The sequence below is a fragment of the Meles meles genome, chromosome 1, assembly GCF_922984935.1.
Source record: "Meles meles chromosome 1, mMelMel3.1 paternal haplotype, whole genome shotgun sequence".
NCBI classification, from domain to species: Eukaryota; Metazoa; Chordata; class Mammalia; order Carnivora; family Mustelidae; genus Meles; species Meles meles.
Window position 1 is genome coordinate 202,135,309 of NC_060066.1, and position 23,059 is coordinate 202,158,367.

The 23,059-nt window shown below is 39.4% G+C and overlaps 1 protein-coding gene across 21 annotated transcripts in view; it reads left to right on the forward strand.

Annotated features, from left to right (window-relative positions):
* Positions 1-23,059, forward strand: part of EIF4G3 (eukaryotic translation initiation factor 4 gamma 3) — a 362,972-nt gene that overhangs the window by 319,761 nt on the left and 20,152 nt on the right. For all 21 annotated transcript variants that reach the window (XM_046002289.1, XM_046002331.1, XM_046002445.1 and 18 more), the window contains 4 exons: positions 898-1,016; positions 6,239-6,411; positions 19,956-20,081; positions 21,604-21,685. In XM_046002289.1, the coding sequence (XP_045858245.1) occupies positions 898-1,016; positions 6,239-6,411; positions 19,956-20,081; positions 21,604-21,685 (500 nt within the window). The remainder of the gene's footprint in view (positions 1-897; positions 1,017-6,238; positions 6,412-19,955; positions 20,082-21,603; positions 21,686-23,059) is intronic.

The window sequence follows — 23,059 nt, forward strand, 5'->3', positions numbered from 1 at the left end:
TAAATGAATTCAAAGACAAATTGAAATTTGGGTCTTATCCCACCTCTAGACTTCAGATCTTTTAGCTTTAGGGACATGTGGCTTTCTTATCTATGGTAGGTATTTGGGGAACATAACAAGAGGAACATAACAAGGCATGAAAATATCAAGTGTGTAGTAAATGATATAGCACAGCTGCCCTCTGTATGTTTATTGTCTGGGTCATTTGCTTTATTCACTACATGCACACTTAGCACCTAGTGAATTGTGGGCCCTGGACCTCCACTCTCAGCCTTCACTCATATACAAGTACAGACTGAGAAAAATGCTATAGAGGAGAGGAGCAGAGTTCTAAGAGAGTACTTGACAAAGGAACTAGCTAGAATTGACACAGAGGGATGGGAAGGCTTCCCTCAGGTCCGATGGACCAGTGGGAGTTAAAATAGGTTTATAGGGAGGAATGGGTATGGAGCAGAGAGGAAGAGCATTCCAACCAGGAGGAGTACTATGAGAAAAGGAGTAGTTGGCAAGTAGAACCACAGTATGTTCAAGCAACGGCCAAAGGCCAGTGTGGTTAGAGCTCTGTTCGTGATTGTGGAAGCTTCATGTGCTCTTCATCATTGAAGCAGTGGAGAAGAATCAAAATGCAGAAAGGAACAAAAAGACTTTAATTATAAAAGTTTACCGTATCCACATATTCTTTTAATTATAGAATATGAAGTTACTTAGTGTGTATCTATGCTGTAATAAACATTTTTCTTTTCTGCTTTTAGGTGTCTTGCCTTGTCAAATTTGTGTCTCTTTTAATGTTTTTATGGGAAAATTCATGTAATAACACATAAATATTGTCAGCTATAATCCCACTACTTTAATGATAATTTTTGTCATTTTTGCTTTTACTTTTTTTAACCTCACTAGTGGTGAAACCAGAAATTCCAGCAACATCAGTTCCTGACAAACCTGCATTGTCAGAATTAGAGATGGAGAAGAAGTCCAAATCTATTATTGATGAATTTCTACACATTAATGATTTTAAGGTAATGAAATTTTAAAAACAACAACAACAACACAGAAAGCCCCGTAACAGATACAGTAACTTTGTTCTGGTCTAATAAGTCTCTTGTCACTAAGACTTAGAGGAAGTAATCCAAGTCCCACACAGTTCAGTTTACACAACTCTGATGCACCCTTGCCAACTATTCTCTTTTACGTTGATAACAGAGTTCCCAGGATCACACGGCAAGCAGGAAGGGAGAATGGACACCAGTCTATCCCTATGGTTGGATAACCACATTTGACTTTGATACTAATAAACAAAAAACAACATGTTACCATTATTAGGAATTTCTGTCTCCCTCTATATTGCCTCCCATGAACTTTATCATGGGACTCATTTTATCATCATTCTTGTATTAACTTTGAAGTATGGCTGGTGTTACTTTTTATTTATTTCATAAATGGAAAACTGAGGCACCAAGGATTAAGCACTGTGTCAGGGTCAAATAACCTAAGTGAAACATTCAAGAGCCAGATTTGAATCTGCCATTCTTTAACCCTAGCCTTCACTTTGAGCTTCATTTTTAGATGGTAGTGAGTAAGATAGACATAATGCTGGACTTTATGAGCTCTGTAGTCTCATGGCAGAAACAGATCATTAAGACTTAATTCCACAGATAAGTATTTAGACTGTAGTTATAATAAATGCCAGTAGACCTATGGGTCTTGGAAAGACCATATAATAGGACCTAGTTTAGGGATCCAAAATCAGCAAAGGCTTATCTTTTTTTTTTTTTAATGATTTTATTTATTTACTTGACAGAAAGAGATCATAAGTAGGCAGAGAGGCAGGCAGAGAGAGAGAGAGAGAGAGAGAGGGATGCAGGCCCCCTGCTGAGCAGAGAGCCCGATGTGGGACTTGATCCCAGGACCCTGAGATCATGACCTGAGCGGAAGGCAGAGGCTTAACCCACTGAGCCACCCAGGCGCCCCAGCAAAGGTTTATCTTTAAATTGTCAGATATATTAACTACTTTTACTTTGGCATTATATTAAAAATTCTTTCAAGCTTACTTGTTCTCTTGACAGTGTAGTCATTACCTGATTTCTCTACTTATCAGTCACCTTGGTTAACAATAGCCTAACTTTCTGATCCTCTAACCCTCAATCCTCTGAAGTTGTCCAAAATTGAGAAGAAGGACTAAGAAATTTTGATGATGAGCCAGGCAGTTTGGGAAGATATGGCCCGTCAGTAAGCAGCAAATACTCGGAAAGGAGAGAAGTATGACCCTATGATGAACTGAAGACATGGGGGGAGGTGTGGGGAAGATCTTAGTAACAACTAAGTGTGAAAGGAGAGCTCTCTGAAAAATCATTAGCTCTAGGCCTGGCCTGCAGGATGGAAGAAACAGAGTTAATTGGGCCTCGGGAATTTCTTTTCTCTCTTTCTTTTCTTTTTTTTTTTAAGATTTTATTTGTTTGACAGAGAGAGAAGAGAAAGAGAGCACAAGCAGCGGGAGCGGCTGGCAGAGGGAGAGAGAGAAGCAGGTTTCCCACTGAGCAGAGAGCCCAATGTGGGTCTCAATCTAGGGTCCTGGGATTACGGCCCTCGCTGAAGGCAGATGCTTTTTTTTTCTCTCTCTCTCTTTTTTTTCTTTTTCCTTTTTTTTTTTTTCTTTTTTTGGGGAGAGGCAGAAGCAGACTTCCCGCTGAGCTGGGAGCCCCATGTGGGACTCAATTCCAGAAACCGGAGATCATGACCTGAGCCAAAGGCAGATGCTTAACCAGTTGAGCCACCCAGGCTCCCAAGGACTCAGGAATTTTATTGTACAATGTATAAAACAGCTCTGCTGTGAGTGATGATAAGAACCAAGTAATATTATTAGCCATAGTGAGGGCTTACTATGTGCTAGGTGTGCTGTTTTACATATTTTATATGTATTAGTTCATTTAGTCCTTAGGAGGATCACCCTCCCGATGTTAATACTATTACAGTAGCCATCTTATAGATAAGGAAACTGAGAGGCAAAGATGTAAAATAACTCTCTCTGAGTCATGCTGCTGCTAAGTGGCTGACTCTGGATTTAAAATTAGTTTTCTAGGGGTTCCTGGCTGGCTCAGTCTGTAGAGCATGTGACTCATTGTCTCAGTGTCATGAGTTTGAGCCCCACATTGAGAATAGAGATTAGTTAAGAAAATAAAAATGGGGCACCTGGCTGGCTTAGTTGGGAGAACATGCAACTCTTGATCTCAGGGTTGTAGGTTTGACTCCCACGTTGGGTGTAAAGATTACTTAAAAATAAAACATTTTTTAAAAATAGTAAGATTAGGCTTCTAGTTTTAGAGCACAGACTATATCTTATTACCTTTAGCATATCCGTATGTTGTGCTAAAGGCTTACAGAGCACATCCTAAGGAAGAGATTTTTCTAGCATCTTAGTAGGTGCTATTATTATTATTTAAAAATTGGAGTGTCTGGGTGGCTCAGTTGATTAAGCAGCCAACTCTTAATTTTGGCTCAGGTCATGATACCAGGGTCCTGAGATTGATCCCGGAATCAGGCTTCCTGCTCAGCTGGGAGTCTGCTTGAGGATTCTTGCTCCCCTTCTCTTTGCCCCTTCCCCAGCTCATATTCTGTCTCTCTCTCAGATAAAGAAATAAACAAATTTTTTAAAAAATAATACAAATTAATATTTATTGAACCTTTGTTTTATGTTTGGCAGTGTGACCAGTCCTTTTCTTATATGCATTCCTCACAGTAACTCTATGAGGAGAAGTTAAGACTGAAAGATTGTTACACTCCTAAATTCACCTAGTAGTAAGTAGCAAAGCCAGGATTCAGACCTACATTTCTTTGATTCTACACCCTGTGTCTTTAGCCTTTGTGATATATAGTTACTGAATATCTAAAATGTTCCAGTCACATTTTGGGGAAGACTGCCTGCATATTCTGTAGTGTATATAGTGAACAACATAATATGCTTCTGTGGGTCAGTTGTGGAGCTTACCATCTAAGGAGAGGTACAGAGCAGCCCTAAAGATAGCTAATAAATAAGCAAAAATACAAAAAGAAAAATAATGTTTCAGTGCAGAAGTAAAAGTAGGTGATACGATAGCCCATGATTAATCACAGAGACCTTAGGAGGTGTCAGTTCAGCTGAGTACTGAGTCCTGAGTACTGAATGATAAGATTCAAATCATGAGAAAATCAGGGAAAGGACAAGATTATGAATAGCTGAGACATTAAAAGTACCATGATTTTGGGGCGCCTGGCTGGCTCAGTCAGTAGAGCATGTGACCCTTGATCTTGGGTTTGTAAGTTTGAGCCCCATGTTGGGTATAGAGATGACTTAAAAATAAAATTATTATTATTAAAGGAGTCCAAAGAGATATCATGCATCCTGACATGTGATAGCGGGGTTTCAGTTGTATCCAGAACAATAACAAATAGCTATGTTGGACATCTGGGGACAGTTGTGGGAATTTTGAATATATACTACATATCAGATAGCATTTTTTAAAAAGATTTTATTTATTTATTTGAGAGAGAGTGAGGGAGATTATGAGAGGGGAGAGGGTTAGAGGAGAAGCAGACTCCCCACAGAGCTGGGAGCCTGATGGGGGGGACTTGATCCCAGGACTCCCAGATCGTGACCTGAGCCAAAGGCAATCACCCAACCAACTAAGCCATGCAGGCACCCCATATATCATTTTTTAAAAAGATTTATTTATTTATTTTAGAGCAAATAAGCCTGAGTTGGGTGTCGGGCAGAGGGAGAGAATCTCAGGCAGACACCCTGCTGAGCATGGAGCCGAAAGCAGGGCTCCATCTCACCACCCTGAGATCCTGACTGAGCCGAAATCACTAGTCAGATGCTTTTTTTTTTTAATTTTTAAAGATTTTATTTGTCCATTTGACAGGCAGAGATCACAAGTAGAGAGAGAGGAGGAAGCAGGCTCCCGCTGAGCAGAGAGCCCGATGTGGGGCACGATCCCAGGACCCTGGGATCATGGCCTGAGCCGAAGGCAGAGGTTTAACCCACTGAGCCACCCAGGTGCCCCCACAAGTCAGATGCTTAACTGACTAAGCCACCCAGGCCCCCCATCAGATAGTATTTCTTTTTTAAGATTTTATTTATTTATTTGACACAGAGAGAGAGATCACAAGCAGGCAGAGAGGGAGGGAGAAGCAGGCTTCTAGCAAAGCATGGTGCCTGATGCGGGACTCGATCCCAGGACCCTGGGATCATGACCTGAGCTGAAGGCAGCTGCTTAACCCACTGAGCCACCCAGGCATCCCTCAGATAATATTTTTATTGACATTATATGGATATTAAAATTCTTACATATATGTAAAGAGAGCTAACAATTGATGAATCATAATTGAATTAAGCTATATATGTATACATTGTACTATTCAATTGCTCTGTAGTTTGAAAATTTTTTAGATAAAAAGTGGATGTGGGGGAGGTATGAGATAATATAGCAGAGAGAAATAAAGCAGCAATGAGAAACCTAGATGTGCCTTCCTCCCTTCCTCAGTCAGGAGGCTGCCCTTCTTACATGCATCTTCCCCCTCAGAAAAGCTACTCTCTTCAGAGGTTCAACCAAAGAATTTTGGATTCAGACAGAGTTGAGTAGCTGAGGGCAGGGAGGTACACTGCTATATTGCTGATTCAGCAACCTTGGCTGCCTGGCTTCAGAGACACGGACCTAGCCAGATCCCCCTATGCTAAGGACCATTTCACAAGCCCACACCCCCAAGAACTTCCTAAAAGGTTTTAGTACTTAAGCTAACCATATTAACTTTCCTATAAAGGAAGACCTTCTTCACTGACAATTTTGCAAATATTAACAAACAGAATTATCTCAGTTGCCACATTGAGTCGTTTGACTCATGATATTGAATCTGTTTCATAATATGCCATTTTTAGTTTTTTAAATGATCATAACACAGGTAAACATTTTGAAGAAAAATATATTTTTGACTCTGGTTCTTTGAGTGATCTTTAGTAAAATTGTTAACCTAAATACATTACCCTTGTAAAGATCCTCTATTCTTTTATTTTTAAATATGGTTAATATTGCCCATGTCAGCCTGTAATTTACTGAGCTATATTAATGTTTAAAAAATATTTGAAGACTGTCTTGTTTGTGGAGGTTTCTGCTGACTTTGTCGTAAGTGTAAGATTTTAAACTTATTTTTAACACTCTGGTAATGGGATCCAGGTTTCAGAGTAAGCTCTTATTTGCTGTTTGAACAGGAAGCCATGCAGTGTGTGGAAGAGCTGAATGCCCAGGGCCTGCTGCATGTGTTTGTGAGGATGGGAGTGGAATCCACACTGGAAAGGAGCCAGATCACCAGGGATCACATGGGCCAATTACTCTATCAGCTGGTACAGTCAGAAAAACTCAGCAAACAGGACATTTTCAAAGGGTCAGTATCATCCTCAAGAGTGACATTCAGTTTCTAGGCTCTTGAGCAGTGGTTAATTTTAAAAGTATATTTTTAACCATTTATTTTCATAGAGTAAAATCATGTCCAGTATAATGTGTTGATGTATGTAATATGTTGATAGTATGTTAGTGGATATGATGGCATGTGGTGGATTGTGCTAGGGCATAAAGGTTATCTCCTAGTTTCCTAAATTTTACTGTTAGATCTATATTATGGTATAAGTAAGGTACCAGAGACCCCTTAATCTTGGGGAAACTCAGGCCCTCACCAGCCCACTTAAATGGTAACTGTGCATATTCTTTGAGGAAAAAGCTTTTTTGTGTGTGAGGAAAATTCTGGAAAATCAACTTAAACCTAAAACTTTCAATAAGCTGTGGTTATTTTGCCAATGAATGTTTGCCCACTTTAGCCCCCTAGAAGGAGGTTAACTCCAAACTGTTAATGATTTAGTCTGTTTCAGATTGGTTTCATTATGAGTCTTGTTGATGGCTGTTTTGATGAAGTCTAGCTATCAGTAGTGTTGTATACTCATCAGATCAGGTTCTGATATGTTTGTGATCATCATATGTGCATGGATTCTTTGTGGTATAGCTCAGAATCTTACCCAGGCTTAGGTTCTGAAATCAATGTTTAAGGTGAAAATTGCATATAGTAAAAAATTTCATTTTAGGAGCCTTGTTGTGCAAATGTAACCATAGAAATACATCCAGCACTGCCAGGTGCCCACTCTCTAATCAGTTAGGAACTACGACCTCCTGAAGGCTGAGCATCAGATTCATATTTCATTTTCAGCGTAAATGTTCATTGGGTAGAATGGCAGTAGGAATTCTGCACTACTTATTTTTCTCTTTGTAAACCATTTTGGCCAAGCTCATAGTACATTCTTATAAATTAAATGCACCTGTGATGAAATGCCACTGTATGACTTGCAAATATGGTCAACCCTTTCGAATAAGGTAAGCATTAAATGCCAAAGTTGATTGTATTTAGGAATAATTACTCATTTGATTTTGTGAGGAACTATGACAGTGTCTTCAAGGTCTTAGAAAATAAATACTTGCCCTTAGGATAATTAATATCTTGTCTTTCAGCAATAAAGTAGTTTGTGATGCATTCAGTAAATGACTAGATTAAGGCCTTCTTAGAAACTGTGGCTAAAGTTACTATGATTCTTGGCCTTTAAGACCTGGATGGTTTCCCAGTTTCAGAAAGAGAAATCAGTTCACTCCAATAATCAGCCTGTGTAAATAGAGCAAATGAGAGTATCTGAGCCCTCACAAATTTTCTGTGCCTAGCCAACTTGAAATTATAGTTTCAAGCCTTGCAAACTACAGTTGAGGTAACAATTATAATAATTTGTAAATATTTGCTTCTTTCTCATCTGTTACGATGTATTCACCAGATAATTTTACAAATGAGAACACTGGATTACTATTTACCCTTTCTCTCTTTCTTCAAAGTATACTCTTAAGTTTATTTGTATCTAGTACAAGTTTATTTGTATCTTATATCTTTATTTGTATTTGTATCTATCAGAGACCCTAAGAAGTAGGGTCTAGCTTCATGGCTTCATTGAACTTGTGAGGTGCTAGCTTGATTTCTTGGCTACCTCAGATGTTGGTATTTTCCTTTGGGGGATTCTTTGAGGAAAAAGTGTCATACTGAGACATTGTGTCTACACTTCCATGGGTGGTGATGCTGTTGCTACTGCTGGCGATACAACCACCACCTTTTATTTATACTGAGAATGAGATGAACTCTTATGTGTCTCGGTAGCTACTTCATCTTCCTCTGTCCCTGCTTCCTTCCACAGCTAGAGATAATGCAGTGACTCTAGACCTCGCTTTTAATACTTTTTTAGACCTAACCATGCCATCCTTAGGCCAAAACCCCTATGAAGACTCCTGTTCCTTCCTAAATCGAGAGGCCCAGCAGTTTTTTCTAAGATGAACACAAACACAAAGTGATTAGCCACTTGTCATTTTCCACCAGGAGCTTTTTTTTTTCTTTTCAGCGTAACAGTATTCATTGTTTTTGCACCACACCCAGTGCTCCATGAAATACGTGCCCTCCCCAATACCCACCACCTGGTTCCCCCAACCTCCCGCCTCCCGCCCCTTCAAAATCCTCGGGTTGTTTTTCAGTGTCCATAGTCTCTCATGGTTCACCTCCCCTTCCAATTTCCCTCAACTCCCTTCTCCTCTCCACCTCCCCATGTCCTCCATGTTATTTGTTATGCTCCACAAATAAGTGAAATCATAGGATAATTGACTCTCTCTGCTTGACTTATTTCACTCAGCATAATCTCTTCCAGTCCCGTCCATGTTGCTACAAAAGTTGGGTATTCATCCTTTCTGATGGACACCAAGAGCTTTCTTGCAAATAGACGAGAGTTTCTCATTTACTTCTAAAGCCCAAATTATAAATAGTTCATACTGTCCAGAGAGGCCATTTCTTTTCTTTTTTTTTAATTAACATATAATGTAGTATTAGCCCCAGGGGTACAGGTCTGTGAATCGCCAGGTGTACACACTTCACAGCACTCAGCTTAGCACATACCTTCCCCAATGTCCATAACCCCACCACCCTCTCCCTACCCCCCTCCCCTGCAGCAACCCTCAGTTTGTTTTATGAGATTGAGTCTCTTACAGTTTGTCTCCCTCCCGATCCCATCTTGTTTCATTTATTCTTTTCCTACCCCCCACACCCCCACATTGCCCAGAAAGGCCATTTCATTTGAGTCACAGAAATACCCTGAGACTTTTGTCTCTTTAGTCCTAGTATCCAAAGACCTCTGTCTTTACATAGCATTGTGGGCAAACATCTAAGGTCAGCTTCCTAGGATGTTGCTACCCCATAGATGCCAATTTCTAAGCAGTTAATGCTTTTGTTTTTGTTTTAAAGATTTTCTTTATTTGAGGGAGAGCACAAACAGGTAAGGAGCAGAGGGAGAAGCAGACTTGAGTGGGGTGAGGGGCAGAGAGAGAAGGAGAAGCAGACTTTCCGCTGAGCAGAGAGCCCAACCTGAGCTAAACACAGATGCTTAAGTGACTGAGCCACCGAGGCACCCCTTCTGAGAAGTTGTTAAAGCTGTTTCTGCCGAGCTCCCCAAGCCAGAGGTAATGGGAGGTAGAAGGCCTCCCGGTTTACTGGGCCCTGATTAACCAGCTATTAATCTGCCATTTCTTCTACAGAACCCTTCAAAGTATGCACTGATACTAAATTCTGATACTAGATACAAGTTTCAAATAGCCTGTCTGTGTCATATTGTTTACTAGATAGTTTATCAATGCAAAGCATAATTGTTGCTGAGTGGAAAAATAATCCCCGTGGGGCTCCTGGGTGGCTCAGTCAGTTAAATGTCTGACTCTTGGTTTCCGCTTAGGTCATGATCTCATGGGTTGTGAGATGGAGCCCTGCATCAGTCTCCACACTCATTGTGGAGTCTGCTTGAGATTCTCTCTGCCTCTCTCCCTCTGCCCCTCCCCCTGCTTCTGCTCTAGCTGACCCGTGTGAGCTCTCTCTGTCTCTCAAATAAATGAATAAATAAAGCCTAAACAAAACAAAACAAAAGCATAGGGGCACCTGGGTGGCTCAGTCAGTTAAGAACCTACCTTTGGTTCAGGTCATGATCCCAGGGTCCTGGGATCAGGCCCCACATCAGGCTCCCCTCTTGGTGGAAAGCCTGCTTCCCTCTTTCTCTGCTGCTCCTTCTGCTATGCACCTCTATTTCTCTCTGTCAAATAAATAAATAAATAAAATCTTTAAAAAAATATTCCCACAAAGATGACATCAAGCCATCTTGAAATTCTCAGGACTTAAATCTAAATACTTTATGATGCCAATTAGATAGGTTGGTTGGTAGATATGTTATTGTATAGGTAGATGTATTACAAACAGTGTTGATACATTCATTCTATAACATGGCTTTGGAAGACTTTATTCTTAAAACTATCTAGTAAAAATAGTTGTGTACAGTTCACTACTAGCCATGGAATTGGAATCTACTTGGAAATTTAATAAACAAATGAATACCAGGATGGTAAAAATTGGAGTTGTCAATAGACACACAATATGTACCTTTAGGAAGTTTGATAAATTAGTGTTTCACTTTGGGAGATATTTGTTGGAGAGAAGATTCTTACCTCTTCGATTACTTTGGGCAACTTTTACTGCCACTTAGGGCAATTCTACCCCACTATTCAAAGCTTACACAGACATGCAGACTTAAGTTTCAGATGCAGAATTGCAGAACTGCAAATTTTTTTAAAAATTGCAGAGGTACTGGTTGACAGTAGAGACCACGTTTGCTTACACAGGTAAGGGCTAGCTTAAAAACTCTTCTTTGGGGGCACTTGGGTGACTCAGTGTTAAAGCCTCTGCCTTTGGCTCAGGTCATGATCCCAGAGTCCTCGGATAGAGCCCCACATCGACCTCTCTGCTTAGTGGGAAACCTGCTTTCTCCTCTCTCTCTGCCTGCCTCTCTGCCTACTTGTGATCTCTGTCTGTCAAATAAATAAATAAAATCTTAAAAAAATAAAAACCTCTTCTTTGTAGTGATCCTTTGAATATGATACTAAAGTGTAAGAAGCTTTCATCTTCATTTATTTCTTCTTTTTACCTGTAGTTAGATTCTGTTATGACCAGTCATAATAATGCTTAACCTGTTTGATTTTTAGATGTCCTCACTGTCTCTCTCTTGTTCATCTATATCAAGATATATATTTTTTAATTATCACAGTGGAAATTGTGGGAGATGCTGCTGAAAATACCATTTCCAATTATGAAAGATTGCCTTTTCAGATTTCTGAACTTCAGTGAACTAAAAAAAAGTTGTTGTTTTTTTTTTTTTTACTTTTAACCATGTACCCCTTTTATTAAATTTTAGATAGAAGTCAGTCTCATAAAGTAAGTAAACATAGAGCCTCTGTAATTGAGAGGAGGGAGGGATGCTTAAAGTCCCACCTCTGGACTTCCCCAAAGTTTAGTCCATTGGATGTAATAGTCACTATGTACCAAGAAGCAAGATTATGGTGTAGCTCTGTCTCATTCATTCAGCCAGCAGAATATGTGTATTATACAAGGCATTGTTACAGGCTATGTAATAGGCCAAAGACATAAAGATAATTACCTAGGGACTTTTGTACACCATGTGTTTTTCTTTTTTTTTTAAGATTTTAATTATTTATTTGACAGAGATCACAAGTAGGCAGAGAGGCAGGCAGGGGGTGGGGGAAGCAGGCTCCCCACTGAGCAGAGATCCCGAAGTCACAAGGCTCAATCCCAGGACCCTAAGATCATGACCCAAGCTGAAGGCAAAGGCTTAACCCACTGAAGCACCCAGGCACCCCACCATGTGTTTTTCTTTAAAAAATGTACAAGATGATTTAGGATCTGTAAGTCTGAAAAGAAATAAGCCTCTTACAGGCTTGTTCTATAGAAACCCTGTGTTCACCCAAATATGTTTTTTATCACCAGTATAGATTTGACCAGTGATTGTCTTCTGGAGACTGTCTAATGATGTACTGACTAATCAAGGAATAGAGAACAAAGGCAAGAGTATGGGTCGACGTCTTCTAGCTGTAATATGAAGTGAAAATCATATCTACTGCCGAGAGACCCAGATAGCTACAGTTGTCTCATGGGCTCACTAAATAGCTTAATCTATACCACTAAGCCATAGAACATGAATTGACATTATAGGATGATTAGCCCAGAAATCGTGGAGTCCAATCAGATAATGTGCCATCAGTGGCACATTAACTGAGCTCAGAGTGTGCACATAATGAGAGAATAGTTAAGTTATCTGTTGTACCGCAGGTAGATGTCAAATCATTATGAGCTGTGAGGCCAGAAATTTGGTGTTAAGGATTCATGAAGCTCAGAGTTAAGTAATGTCGCAGAGCTACAAACTGTTTTGAAATGGCACCTTCAGAAGGATAACCCTGCCTTGTAGTGGTATCTCTTTTTAAGTGAGAATTTTTTTTTCCATTTTATTTCTTTTTTCAGCGTAACAGTATTCATTGTTTTTGCACAACACCCAGTGCTCCATGCAATACGTGCCCTCCCTATTACCCACCACCTGTTCCCCCAACCTCCCACCCCTGACCCTTCAAAACCCTCAGGTTGTTTTTCAGAGTCCATAGTCTCTTATGGTTCGCCTCCCCTTCCAAATTTTTTTTTTTTTTAATAAACATATAATGTATTTTTATCCCCAGGGGTACAGGTCTGTGAATCGCCAGGTTTACACACTTCACAGCACTCACGATAGCACACACCCTCCCCAAAGTCCATAGCCCCCTCCCCCTCTCCCAATCCCACCTCCCCCCAGCAACCCCCAGTTTGTTTTGTGAGATTAAGAGTCATTTATGGTTTGTCTCCCTCCCAATCCCATCTTGTTTCATTTATTCTTCTCCTATCCCCCTAACCCCCCATATTGCTTCTCCATGTCCTCATATCAGGGAGATCATATGATAGTTGTCTTTCTCCGATTGACTTATTTCACTAAGCATGATACGCTCTAGTTCCATCCACGTCGTCGCAAATGGCAAGATTTCATTTCTTTTGATGGCTGCATAGTATTCCATTGTGTATATATACCACATCTTCTTTATCCATTCATCTGTTGATGGACATCTAGGTTCTTTCCATAGTTTGGCTATTGTAGACATTGCTGCTATAAACATTCGGGTACACGTGCCCCTTCGGATCACTATGTTTGTATCTTTAGGGTAAATACCCAGTAGTGCAATTGCTGGGTCATAGGGTAGTTCTATTTTCAACATTTTGAGGAACCTCCATGCTGTTTTCCAGAGTGGTTGCACCAGCTTGCATTCCCACCAACAGTGGAGGAGGGTTCCCCTTTCTCCACATCCTCGCCAGCATCTGTCATTTCCTGACTTGTTAATTTTAGCCATTCTGACTGGTGTGAGGTGATATCTCATTGTGGTTTTGATTTGTATTTCCCTGATGCCGAGTGACGTGGAGCACTTTTTCATGTGTCTGTTGGCCATCTGGATGTCTTCTTTGCAGAAATGTCTGTTCATGTCCTCTGCCCATTTCTTGATTGGATTGTTTGTTCTTTGGGTGTTGAGTTTGCTAAGTTCCTTATAGATTTTGGATACTAGCCCTTTATCTGATATGTCGTTTGCAAATATCTTGTCCCATTCTGTCAGTTGACTTTTGGTTTTGTTAACTGTTTCCTTTGCTGTGCAAAAGCTTTTGATCTTGATGAAATCCCAATAGTTCATTTTTGCCCTTGCTTCCCTTGCCTTTGCCGTTGTTCCTAGGAAGATGTTGCTACGGCTGAGGTCGAAGAGGTTGCTGCCTGCATTCTCCTCAAGGATTTTGATGGATTCCTTTCTCACATTGAGGTCCTTCATCAATTTGGAGTCTATTTTCGTGTGTGGTGTAAGGAAGTGGTCCAATTTCATTTTTCTGCATGTGGCTGTCCAATTTTCCCAGCATTATTTATTGAAGAGGCTGTCCTTTTTCCATTGGACATTCTTTCCTGCTTTGTCGAAGATTAGTTGACCATAGAGTTGAGGGTCGATTTCTGGGCTCTCTATTCTGTTCCACTGATCTATGTGTCTGTTTTTGTGCCAGTACCATGCTGTCTTGATGATGACGGCTTTGTAATAGAGCTTGAAGTCCGGAATTGTGATGCCACCAACTTTGGCTTTCTTTTTCAATATTCCTTTGGCTATTCCAGGTCTTTTCTGGTTCCATATAAATTTGAGGATTATTTGTTCCATTTCTTTGAAAAAAATGGATGGTATTTTGATAGGGATTGCATTAAATGTGTAGATTGCTTTAGGTAGCATGGACATTTTCACAATATTTATTCTTCCAATCCAGGAACATGGAACATTTTTCCATTTCTTTGTGTCTTCCTCAATTTCTTTCATGAGTACTTTATAATTTTCTGTGTATAGATTCTTAGCCTCTTTGGTTAGGTTTATTCCTAGGTATCTTATAGTTTTGGGTACAATTGTAAATGGGATTGACTCCTTAATTTCTCTTTCTTCTGTCTTGTTGTTGGTGTACAGAAATGCAACTGATTTCTGTGCATTGATTTTATATCCTGACACGTTACTGAATTCCTGTACAAGTTCTAGCAGTTTTGGAGTGGAGTCTTTTGGGTTTTCCACATATAGTATCATATCATCTGCGAAGAGTGATAGTTTGACTTCTTCTTTACCAATTTGGATGCCTTTAATTTCTTTTTGTTGTCTGATTGCTGAGGCTAGGACTTCTAGTACTATGTTGAATAGCAGTGGTGATAATGGACATCCCTGCCGTGTTCCTGACCTTAGTGGAAAAGCTTTCAGTTTTTCTCCATTGAGAATGATATTTGCGGTGGGTTTTCCATAGATGGCTTTGATAATATTGAGATATGTGCCCTCTATCCCTACACTTTGAAGAGTTTTGATCAGGAAGGGATGTTGTACTTTGTCAAATGCTTTTTCAGCATCTATTGAGAGTATCATATGGTTCTTGTTCTTTCTTTTATTAATGTGTTCTATCACATTGATTGATTTGCGGATGTCGAACCAACCCTGCAGCCCTGGAATAAATCCCACTTGATCGTGGTGAATAATCCTTTTAATGTACTGTTGAATCCTATTGGCTAGTATTTTGGCGAGAATTTTTGCGTCTGTGTTCATCAAGGATATTGGTCTGTAGTTCTCTTTTTTGGTGGGATCCTTGTCCGGTTTTGGGATCAAGGTGATACTGGCCTCATAAAATGAGTTTGGAAGTTTTCCTTCCATTTCTATTTTTTGGAACAGTTTCAGGAGAATAGGAATTAGTTCTTCTTTAAATGTTTGGTAGAATTCCCCTGGGAAGCCGTCTGGCCCTGGGCTTTTGTTTGTTTGGAGATTTCTGATGACTGTTTCAATCTCCTTACTGGTTATGGGCCTGTTCAGGTTTTCTATTTCTTCCTGGTTCAGTTGTGGTAGTTTATATGTCTCTAGGAATGCATCCATTTCTTCCAGATTGTCAAATTTGTTGGCGTAGAGTTGCTCATAGTATGTTCTTATAATTGTCTGTATTTCTTTGGTGTTCGTTGTGATCTCTCCTCTTTCATTCATGATTTTATTTTTTTGTGTCTTTTCTCTTTTCTTTTTGATGAGTCTGGCCAGGGGTTTATCAATCTTATTGATTCTTTCAAAGAACCAGCTCCTAGTTTCATTGATTTTTTCTATTGTTTTTTTGGTTTCTATTTCATTGATTTCTGCTCTGATCTTTATGATTTCTCTTCTCCTGCTGGGTTTAGGGTTTCTTTCTTGTTCTTTCTCCAGCTCCTTTACGTGTAGGGTTAGGTTGTGTACTTGAGACCTTTCTTGTTTCTTGAGAAAGGCTTGTACCGCTATATATTTTCCTCTCAGGACTGCCTTTGCTGTGTCCCACAGATTTTGAACTGTTGTGTTTTCATTATCATTTGTTTCCATGAATTTTTTCAATTCTTCTTTAATTTCCTGGTTGACCCATTCATTCTTTAGAAGGATGCTGTTTAGTCTCCATGTATTTGGGTTCTTTCCAGCTTTCCTCTTGTGATTGAGTTCTAGCTTCAGAGCATTGTGGTCTGAAAATACGTAGGGAATGATCCCAATCTTTTGATACCGGTTGAGACCTGATTTGTGACCCAGGATGTGATCTATTCTGGAGAAGGTTCCATGTGCACTAGGGAAGAATGTGTATTCTGTTGCTTTGGGATGAAATGTTCTGAATATATCTGTGATGTCCATCTGGTCCAGTGTGTCATTTAAGGCCTTTATTTCCTTGTTGATCTTTTGCTTGGATGATCTGTCCATTTCAGTGAGGGGAGTGTTAAAGTCCCCTACTATTATTGTATTATTATTGATGTGTTTCTTTGATTTTGTTATTAATTGGTTGATATAGTTGGCTGCTCCCACGTTAGGGGCATAGATATTTAAAATTGTTAGATCTTCTTGTTGGACAGACCCTTTGAGTAGGATATAGTGTCCTTCCTCATCTCTTATTATAGTCTTTGGCTTAAAATCTAATTGATCTGATATAAGGATTGCCACCCCAGCTTTCTTCTGATGCCCATTAGCATGGTAAATTGTTTTCCACCCCCTCACTTTAAATCTGGAGGTGTCTTCGCGTCTAAAATGAGTTTCTTGTAGGCAACACACTGATGGGTTTTTTTTTTTTTTTTTATCCATTCTGATACCCTGTGTCTTTTGATTGGGGCATTTAGCCCATTAACATTCAGGGTAACTATTGAGAGATATGAATTTAGTGCCATTATTAGTCTGTAAGGTGACTGTTACTGTATATTGTCTCTGTACCTTTCCGATCTACTACTTTTAGGCTCTCTCTTTGCTTAGAGGACCCCTTTCAATATTTCCTGTAGAGCTGGTTTGGTGTTTGCAAATTCTTTCAGTTTTTGTTTGTCCTGGAAGCTTTTTATCTCTCCTTCTATTTTCAATGATAGCCTAACAGGATAGAGTATTCTTGGCTGCATTTTTTTCTCGTTTAGTGCTCTGAATATATCATGCCTGCTCTTCCTGGCCTGCCAGGTCTCTGTGGATAAGTCTGCTGCCAATCTAATATTTTTACCATTGTATGTTACAGACTTCTCTTCTCGGGCTGCTTTCAGGATTTTCTCTTTGTCACTAAGACTTGTAAATTTTACTATTAGGTGACGGGGTGTGGACCTATTCTTGTTGACTTTGAGGGGGGTTCTCTGCATCTCCTGGATTTTGATGCTTGTTCCCTTTGCCATATTAGGGAAATTCTCTCCAATAATTCTCTCCAATAGACCTTCTGCTCCCCTCTCTGTTTCGTCTTCTTCTGGAATCCCAATTATTCTAATGTTATTTCGTCTTATGGTGTTACTTATCTCTCGAATTCTCCCCTCATGGTCCAGTAGCTGTCCCTCTTTTGTTCGGCTTCTTTATTCTCTGTCATTTGGTCTTCTATATCACTAATTCTTTCTTCTGCCTCATTTATCCTAGCAGTGAGAGCCTCCATTTTTGATTGCACCTCATTAATAGCTTTTTTTATTTCAACTTGGTTAGATTTTAGTTCTTTAATTTCTCCAGAAAGGGCTTTAATATCTCCAGAGAGGGTTTCTCTAATATCTTACATGCCTTTTTTGAGCCCGGCTAGAATGTTCAGAATCGTCATTCTGAACTCTTGATCTGACATATTACCAATGTCTGTGTTGATTAGGTCCCTAGCCTTCGGTACTGTCTCTTTTTCTTTTGTTTGTGGTGATTTTTTCCGCCTTGTCATTTTGTCCAGATAAGAGGATATGAAGGAGCAAATAAAATGCTAAAAGGGTGGCAAAGACCCCAGAAAAATGCGCTGTAACCAAATGAGAAGAGACCCCAAATTGTGGGGGGGAGAAAGGGGATAAAAAGAGGTTCAGAAAAAAAAAGAAAAAAATTTAAAAAATAAAACAAATAAAAAATATATATATATTTAGATAAAATAGTCAAAAAAACGTTAAAAAAGAAAAGGGTAAAAGTTTTAAAAAATTTAGCAGAAGAAGAAAAAAGAAAAAAGAAAAAAAATTGAAAAAAGAAAGAAAAAAAAAATTGAAGTAGCCGCAAGACTAAAGAATCATGGGGAGAAAGCCATGAGTTCCGTGCTTTGCTTTCTCCTCCTCTGGAATTGCGCTGCTGTCTTAGAAATTGAACCTACTTTCCTTGATAGATGAACTTCGTCCTGGCTGGATATTTTGTTGATCTTCTGGGGGAGGGGCCTGTTGTAGTGACTCTCAAGTGTCTTTGCCCGAGGCGGGATTGCACCACCCTTACCGGCAGCCGGACTAAGTAATCGGCTTGGGTTCGCTTTGGGGAGCTTCTGTTCCCTGAACGCTTTCCGTAGAGTTCCGGAGGACGGGAATGAAAATGGCGGCCTCCTAGTCTCCGGCCCAGAGGAACCGAGAGCCTGGAGCCCCACTCCTCAGTGCGCCCAATCACTCCCGTATCCCCAGCCTCTAGCCGCGCTCCGGGCTCACCCAGCCCGCGACTAGTTCAAGGTAACCCCGAGCTGAGAGTTCAGTCCTCGGCTCTGTCTCTGCAGCGGGCTTCTCCGTTCTAATGCCTGCGAGCTCTCCGACACTCCGACACCCCCGATCCTTCTGTGACCCTGCGGGACCTGGGGCCACGCTGACCCTGCGTGGTTTAGCCTCTGGAGCAATGTCCCTCAGTGGAACAGACTTTTAAAAGTCCTGATTTTGTGCTCCGTTCCTCCGCCGCTTGCCAGGAGCCGGCCCCTCCCCCCATGGTCTATCTTCCCGTCGTTTTAGATTCACTTCTCCGCCAGTCCTACCTTTCAGAAAGTGGTTGATTTTCTGTTTCTAGAGTTGCTGTTCTTCTTCTCTTCCATCTCCCGTTGGATTTGTAGGTGTTTGCAATGTTTAGATAAGCTATGGAGCTGATCTCCTGCTACCTGATGTAGTCTCAGCCTGCTACTTCTCCGCCATCTTGGGGAGTTAAGTGAAAATTTTTAATGACATGTAGACCCTTATGGTAGGTACACAGAGTGGCGTGCTCTAGCTAAGAATTGAACTACAGTGAAAAAAGCACACATTTTCTGTATGCAGAGATACGGAAAGCTGTGAAGACAAATATACCTGCCCATGCCCCAGCACTCACTCATCCCTTTCCTTACAATTACCTGTATGTCCTTGTAACTATATGTATGTCTCCTTTATTTAAATTTACTTTTGTTTTTGTCCTTTTTAATATGCTGTGTATTGGACTAATTCACAAAGTCTTGAATTAAACATTTTTATATTAATAAATGAATAGCTGTGATTTTTCATCCTAAATAAATCTGTACTGATATTTTGTATTTGACTTTCCAGGTTTTTATATTTAAATCCCATTTATTTTTTTTCACACTGAAAAAAATTTCATAGCATGAAATCCTGAAACCATTAACTTTTATTTAAAGGTACAACAGTTTTTAATATGTCATAATGATAATATTATTAGTAATGTTATCAGACTCTTTTATATCCAATCAGTTTGTAGCCCTCATTGTATGCTCCTCAAGGACAAGGATTTTTGTCCTTTCTTCTCTTTAGGTCTAGTCTACATTATGCCAAAATTTTTACTCGGGGCATCTGACTGACGAATACCATACTTAACTGTAGACAGTGCAGGATTAGATTGAATATCTCTTCCCCCAGAACATATCATGGCTGCCTTGTTTTCGTCGTAAAATCTTCCACATGTTACCTTTATACGGAGTTATCTTCTGTCCCCATCTAGATTGGGACATCCTGGTACCATAGTTCATGTTCTCCGGGTATCAGCCCTTTCTGCAGGCGTGCTTTTGTTTGTGCTGTTCTTTCTCCTCCACTACTGTAAGTTCTTGAGAATAAGAACTTACTATTTATCAGTTACTTTATGCCTAGCATGGTATCTAGCATAATAGATGCTTTAATAGGTATTTGTTGACTGACTGATTTTTGGTCTCTTTATTTAATCTTAACTTTTGAATTACATTTGTGTGACTTTTTCTCTTGTTCTTTTCAGTTTTTCAGAAACATTGGAATTGGCAGATGACATGGCTATTGATATTCCCCACATTTGGTTGTACCTTGCTGAACTGGTGACCCCCATGTTAAAAGAAGGAGGAATCTCCATGAGAGAACTTCTCATGTAAGTTTTACTTGCTTTTTGTTTTTGTTTTTGTGGGCGTGTATACAGCAAGCTAAACTGATGCGAAACTTTGGCAGCGAACTCTAGCGTAGTGCTGTTCCCTTGGTCCCTTTGGAGGCTCTTGGATGCAGCTTGTGACTCTTCACAACTTCGCATTTCAGGGTATTAGGAATTACAAACTGTCAGTTCCAAAGTAAATAAGTCATGGGGATGAAACCTGTAGCGTGGGAAATATAGCCAATAATATCACAATAACTTTGTATGGTGACAGATGGTAGCTATACTTATCACAGTGAGCATTTTATAATATATATAATTGTCAAATCACTGTGTTATACACTTGAAACTAATACAACTATACTTCAGTTAAAAAAAAAGACATTTCAGTGTGACAATGTTACATTACACTTTATCTGCAGTGGAGAAGTCATGGGGATATGATAACCCTGTGGTCCATTGAGGTTAACAACGTTTGTCAATAGGGCGCCAGAATCACTTAACTGGAAAGTTATTGTTCCTGGAAATTTAATGTTGATCTGACTTCTATGTCTGTCATTATTCAAATGCCATGAGAAGTTATTTCTACATAATAGCTTGTCTGACTGACACTTGCATAGTACATGCTCTGGTCATAATAAAAGGAACTGCGTTTTAGGCATTCCTAGATTTGGACAGGAGTTGGGAATTGTTGCTATATTGTACAGACTAATTTTTCCTAAACTCTTTTTTACAACATTATTATTTTCCCAAAAACTGTTCATATGGTCAAACTCCGCATACTCTGTGTCCCTTTTGTTTGAGGCTTGCAGCACATTAAAGGATGTGAGAATTCTGTAGTAAAATAAAATAATAAAAACTATTTAACTTTGGGCACCTGGCTGGCTCAGTCTGTAGCATATGTGACTCTTCATCTCTCAGTCATGAGTTCAGGCCCTACACTGGGCATAGAAGTTATTTTAAAAAATACCAATTTTAAAAGATTTTATCTTTGTTTAATTCAGCATTGCCTCACTTAATTGTAGAATCCTTTTCTTGAGGAATAATTATTCATATCGTATGGAACACAGTGTGGGAAATACTGATTTAGACTATGAAAAAAAAAATGGTCCCTTTCTGTTTCATCCATAGTCTAAAGAACATCTTCCTTTTTAAAAAATACTTCATAATTAAGCTTTGCAGCTCCCTGTTACCTAAGGTTCTTCTCTCCTTTAGGCTTGAAGTGGTATTTATGTAAATAGATGATTAAGTGAGACTGATCATTGCATTGCTTCTATCACTAAGGCAATCAAAGAAAAAGGCAAAACCCAGGAATTCTAAGGTCCCTTTCCAGCTTCTCCATGAAGCATAAAGTAAACTTGAAGTCTTCTGCTGAACATTACTTAGAGCATGTCCTGGAGCTTTCTCTTGCCCATTATTATTTAGGTTGCGTAGTGTCTGTTCTTTTGGCACACATTGTTTGCCTACTGTTCTAGAATAGGGAGTTTGTTCAGAGGAACTTAATCACTACTCCTGTCTTTTACAGAGAATTTAGCAAACCTTTACTTCCTGTTGGAAGAGCTGGGGTCTTGCTTTCTGAAATATTGCACCTTCTATGCAAACAAATGGTGAGTGTTAAACCGGGTATCAGACTCAACAGCATATTAGGAAGGGCAGTAATTTTTGGTCCTTGAGTTATCCGTGAAGAGCTTAGGTATCACTGTGCAAATATTTCTGTAGCCTTTTATTATTTGAAAAGAAGTGTTTCAACCTGGTTTCTTACAGAGGTCTATTTCTCCTTCTGTTAGTAGTAACTTGGCAAAGAATTCTCTAATCTCAACTGGATTTGGTATAATTCTGAAGAATCTCAAAATATGTTGTATTAGTGACCAGTAATTTTATCTTCTTGACACATAATGGCTGTATTATTTATACTTTTTAGTAGATTTCAGTGAAAACTCCTTGCTTTTAGAGCAAGGTAAGATGCCTAAAATGATAATTTTATTAATTTGGGGTCTCAGGATAGGTAATCTGATTAGTAATAGGTGTTAAAAATTATTCTACAGGAAAAAAAAATTATTCTACAGGATTGTGAATTGCTATCTTAAAGTTATATTTAATTTAATTTAATAAATACTGCACATTTCTCTGCAAAGCTCTATGCCAGGTTCCCAGTTTACAAAGATAACTAAGTCTTCAAAGAATTCATAAACTAGAAAGGGAGACAGACAAGTCTAAACCAAAACTTTCAAGAGTGTTTCAGTGCGATATTAGAGGTCAAAGAGGTTTGGGAAAGTGGTATTAACAACTCCTGGGGTGAGAAACATCAAAATAAAATTCATACATGAAAATTCTGGAGTGATTCCTGACTTATTCAAACCAGAGCCAAAGGTATTGGGATGATAGATTTCATTGTTTTATTATAGGCGTCAGTAAAACTGTTTTGTTTACAGAAGTCCCTTTATATTACATCTCTGTACGAGTTATTCATGGACGGGTGTACTAAAGAGACTGGACTCTAGTTCTGGTTATTTGTTATTAATACTACTTGCTTGAGGGCGCTAAAGTTTTTATTGAACCCTAATTTGTAGGTCCAGAATTCCTTCCTCCTTTCCTAACCTACTTCACTTTAGTCCTTACTAAAAACTCAAATTCTTATTAACTTTTATGTGTAGAAACAGAAAGCAGATTCTCATTTCTCCCAACCAAGTTCTCATAGAACATAAATTCTGAAGTCAGCCTGAGTTTACATCCTGAATTTGGTGGGTTATCAGCTAGTTAGCTGCACCTTGGGCAAGTTACTCTATGAAATAATCAGTATGTGTTTCATTGCTGGTAGCCACGGCTCAATGACTGACCTTTCCCTTTATCACTGTGACTTCATTCAGGCAGTGGACTTGTACCTTCTCTTCAGTTTTCAGCTGACAGCAGCTCTTCTCTGTTATTTCTTGGGCTCAACCATGTTCCTCTTGCCCTTGAAATACTTCTCATTCCTGGTTCAG